The sequence below is a fragment of the Aegilops tauschii genome, chromosome 6 (assembly GCF_002575655.3).
Source record: "Aegilops tauschii subsp. strangulata cultivar AL8/78 chromosome 6, Aet v6.0, whole genome shotgun sequence".
In the NCBI taxonomy this organism is placed as follows: Eukaryota; Viridiplantae; Streptophyta; class Magnoliopsida; order Poales; family Poaceae; genus Aegilops; species Aegilops tauschii.
In genome coordinates this window covers 471,914,080-471,917,952 of record NC_053040.3, presented here as the reverse complement: position 1 = coordinate 471,917,952, position 3,873 = coordinate 471,914,080, and the positions used below count along the sequence as shown (strand labels likewise).

Genomic DNA, 3,873 nt, shown 5'->3' with positions numbered 1-3,873 from the left:
GTCGGGGCGGGCCGGCGACAGGCGTGGCGTCGGCGTGGCCTTCAGGATGCGGTGGCGAGCGGCGATGATCGGCGGGGGCTGGCGGCGTCGACGCCAGCTTGCTGCAGCGTGGCCGGCGGGGCTTAGCGGGCCCGTTTCGGGCCTGGCCGGGCTAGGGGTGGCCTGGTATGCCCCGCTGCCGTGTCTGGACGGCTACCGCGACGGTGCCGGAGGCGCGGGCCTCCCGCACGACGGCGGTGGAGGTGGTTCCCTCCCGCTCGGCCTTGATGTTGCTGCTCCCATCGCTCAGTTCCTCTCTCCGCTCTTCTTGGCCTCGTGGTGGTGTTCGCAGCGAGACGGTGTTGGTGGCGGCGCAACCGTGATGGCGCATAGTTGGGCGGTGGTTTGGCTGGTCGGCTCCGATTGGCTGGTGGGGTTTGGCGTGCAGGAGAAATCCTTGCCGGTTCGTCCGGCTCTGATGCGGTGACACCGGCGGGTGCCACTATCCCTTCTTGAAGGGTGTCGGGAGTAGCTATCCCCCACCTCCCTCCGCGTACTGGGGGAAACCCTAGGACTTGTCCGGGCAGCAGCGTCATCGGCGTCGCATTCCTTCTTGGAGGTGCTGCTAAGTTCGCGGTAGATCGGAGCCTCGGGCTGTGGTGGTTTGTTTTCGGAGGGCGCAGTGGTCGCGGGTCATCCGCGCTTTGTCGAGCTGCCGTTGTTGGCATTTTCTTTTTCTTCTTCTTTTTCTTTGGGCTTGTTGTGCTGCTCGCCCCAGCATTACGATGTGTACTATGGTGGTTTGCTTTGGAATACAAAGCGGGGGAAAACCCTTTTTCGGCAAAGCCTCTTGTTTGCTGAGACCGACAACAGATAGTGGTGGAATGCTAATTTGACAAAAAAACATTATCTCACATTATAACACTGAGGGGATGATAGTGCAATAAAGTAGCACATTTCAAAAAACACAGAAGCTAGTGGTAGTCTAGCAGAGTTTTTTAGGGCTAAATGACAGCATGTTTCATTGACACAAAAGGAGCTATCCTGTCATTCTACCCTTTCACTGTGGTGACACGAACAAAGTTTGGAACCACATGTTTCTCAGAGAAAAGCTTGAAACTAATTGCTAAACCCAAGTATAAACTAAGTAATTTTAACTAAATTAAGGTAATTACTTACCAGAAAACAGCACAAGGTACATCTTTATAATCAGGCTTAACTGTCTGGCCACCAAACACAGTTTTCTGCAACGAAAAGATAGGGAAGAATAAATAGTGCTGATTTTAAAAACAAAGACTACAAGCAGAACGACCAGAATGAGTTACTGTGGAAGGATTACAAACAACAGCTATCACTTACAGCGAAGCAAGTAGCCTCCATCAGAGCAACAGGTGTTAGGTTAACCCGATTTGTTACATCACCCACGGCCCATATACTTGGAACTGATGTACGGGAGTATTCATCAACCTAAACAGACATGAAGCCAAAATTAACAACTATATAATTCAGGGTGCCAAAAGTATATACTATCCAGAAATTAATAGCAAACCCAGTGCATAATATGGACACAGGCCCAATCAACCTAAACAGACGTAAAGTCAAAATTAACGAATCGTATTGTTCAGAATGCCTGAAGCACACAATGCATAAATTAATAGCATAACTGAAGTGAAGAATACGGACACAGGCCCAAGTTGACAGGTGGGTTTGTCAGGGTAGAGAGAGAAATATGAGAAGTAAATATCGTTTCGGATTGCCAAGAGTATACAATGCAGAAGTTAATGGCATGCCCAGTGCATAATATGGACACAGACCCGAGTTCACAAGTGGGTTTGTCAGGGCAGAAACAGAAATATGAGAAGTAAATTTCGAATAAAGAAAGAAGATAGACCTTGATGGCTCCTATTTGATCAACCTCAACACCAACAGCTTTCAAGTTCAGCCTATTGGAGTTCGGCGCACGACCTGCACAAGTTAAAAATCAGTCATAAGAATAATTCTGAACTTGCGTATTCAATGCAAAATAAAATTTATGATAAATATTACTCCCTCCGTCTCATAATATAAGAACGTTTTTCAAACTGTTTTAGCTTGGAAATGTTCTTCTATTATGGGACAGAGGGAGTACATTCTAAACAGAGCAAGGAAACCAGTAGTGTCTGATTCTTCCACATCCAACCACAACAGATTAATACGTGACAAACAAATAAGTGGATAGGTATCTTTTTAAAATATAAATCAGTACAAGTTTCAGAATACAGTATAATTTTTTGCTCAACAGACACAAGTAACCAGGAGGTGTCGGGTTGTCCCTTTCTTGATTGCATGATGTGAACTAGGTGCAATGAACTACAAATCTCTTGATAATGGAACAGATAAACTTAGTCTCAAAACAAACAAACAAACAAACAAACAAAACATGGTAATTACCTGTAGCAAAAAGAACAACATCTGCAGTGAGCTCATCCCCTTTATCTGTCACAACTTTAATGCCATCGGCCGTTTTACTCAACTGGTTAACATGAATGAAATTGGTCAAAACAAACTCCAGCCTGAACACGAGGAATGCGAACTGAACTTCATAAATTTAGCATAAATCACCTCAGTCAAATTGGTCCCCGGATGCAATCTGATTCCCCTTCCCTCAAGGTTACTTGCAACAACTGTCCTCATCTCATCATCAAAACCTCTGCAAGTGGCAGTGTAATGTTACATTCACCTTTCAGTCGGATACTAATTTTTAGAGAATTCCACAATGTGAAATACATAGAAATTTAAAATGCTAAATGCCAATGACAGAATTTCTTTTTTACGCGGACTTGTTGTCAAATGCTAATTAGGGTAAAGGGTCAGGCTCTACTAGAGTCTGCAACAACCTGGGCAACCACTGGCATGAAGTCCAAACGTCACGCTGGAGGGGATTGGGGGGTAGAACATAGGCTTCGGATGATGAATAAGGGAGATAATAGATTGATAAGCTGTTCTCTTATTGCCACTGATTATGGGTACATATGTTGTCCCTTATATAGGATAGGAGGACTACTTGACCCCTAAGTAACAACTTAAATGATACAAATCCGATCTTTAACTCGAATCTCATCTCTTTCCTATTTAAACAATTATCTTTTCTATTTAGGCCTCTTTTGGTTCATAGGATAGGAATGTTATAGGAATAGGAAAATCATAGGAAGTGAGATGACCTATAGAGAAAGAGATGGCATTTGATGCATAGGATAGGAATTTTTCCATTGAGTCTTAGCTAATGTTTTTTTCTCCAAAATGTGAAGGATTGATTTCTATCCTACATATAGGAATAGGAATCCGTTCCTACGAAGCAAAGGGCTTGAAAGGAAATTTTCTTTTGAAAATCCTATCCTATAAAAATCCTATGAAATTCCTACAAACCAAAGGAGGCCTATACGGGTAATTAGAAGATGGCCGGGCTGTCAAATCAAGCTGGCGGAGGTGTAACGGCACGTACTTTATTTACTGCTGTACGTGCCGGCCGGTCATGGGCTGTTGTAACAGATCTACATCCCACGAGCGCACGCGCGCGGACGGAGACTACCACCCTTCAGCTTGAGCCTAATCCCGGCCACACGTACGTACCCAGTAATTAACCACGCCCGTGCTGTATAATACTTACCCATACTATATAATAGGCCAATTCTTCATGTACGAGGAGGAGCTAAACAATTGTTTTCGAACAGTATAGTATAGGTCTTCCCTGTTGCAGACAGGTTTAAAATCCCATCTCGCCAGCTAGCTCTGTCTTTCGCGCCTCGCCGTGTAAGGTTAGATTTTTAATCAGGCACGACAACAACGGATCTACGGCGTAACAGCGACACGGCGAGGCGCTCGGAAGTTAAGCACGTCCACCGTGGTTCCTGCCCG

The 3,873-nt window shown here is 45.1% G+C and overlaps 1 protein-coding gene across 1 annotated transcript; it reads right to left on the bottom strand.

Annotated features, from left to right (window-relative positions):
- Nucleotides 1–604: 604 nt before the first annotated feature.
- LOC109755522 (glutathione reductase, cytosolic-like) lies at nucleotides 605–2,689 on the bottom strand. Its single transcript, XM_040393805.3, has 6 exons — nucleotides 2,581–2,689; nucleotides 2,410–2,491; nucleotides 1,871–1,944; nucleotides 1,339–1,446; nucleotides 1,159–1,223; nucleotides 605–866 (listed from the first exon to the last, which is right to left on the bottom strand). The coding sequence occupies exons 1-6, from the start codon at nucleotides 2,650–2,652 to the stop codon at nucleotides 605–607; spliced, it is 663 nt and encodes a 220-aa protein (XP_040249739.2). The 5' UTR covers nucleotides 2,653–2,689.
- Nucleotides 2,690–3,873: the final 1,184 nt, after the last annotated feature.

Coding starts and splice junctions, on each gene's coding strand:
- LOC109755522 (XM_040393805.3), bottom strand. CDS start 2,652: ATGAGGACAGTTGTTGCAAGTAACCTTGAGGGAAGGGGAATCAGATTG. Junction 2,492..2,580: donor CGGGGACCAATTTGACTGAG/GTGATTTATGCT, acceptor CATGTTAACCAG/TTGAGTAAAACGGCCGATGG. Junction 1,447..1,870: donor ATCAAATAGGAGCCATCAAG/GTCTATCTTCTT, acceptor ATGTCTGTTTAG/GTTGATGAATACTCCCGTAC.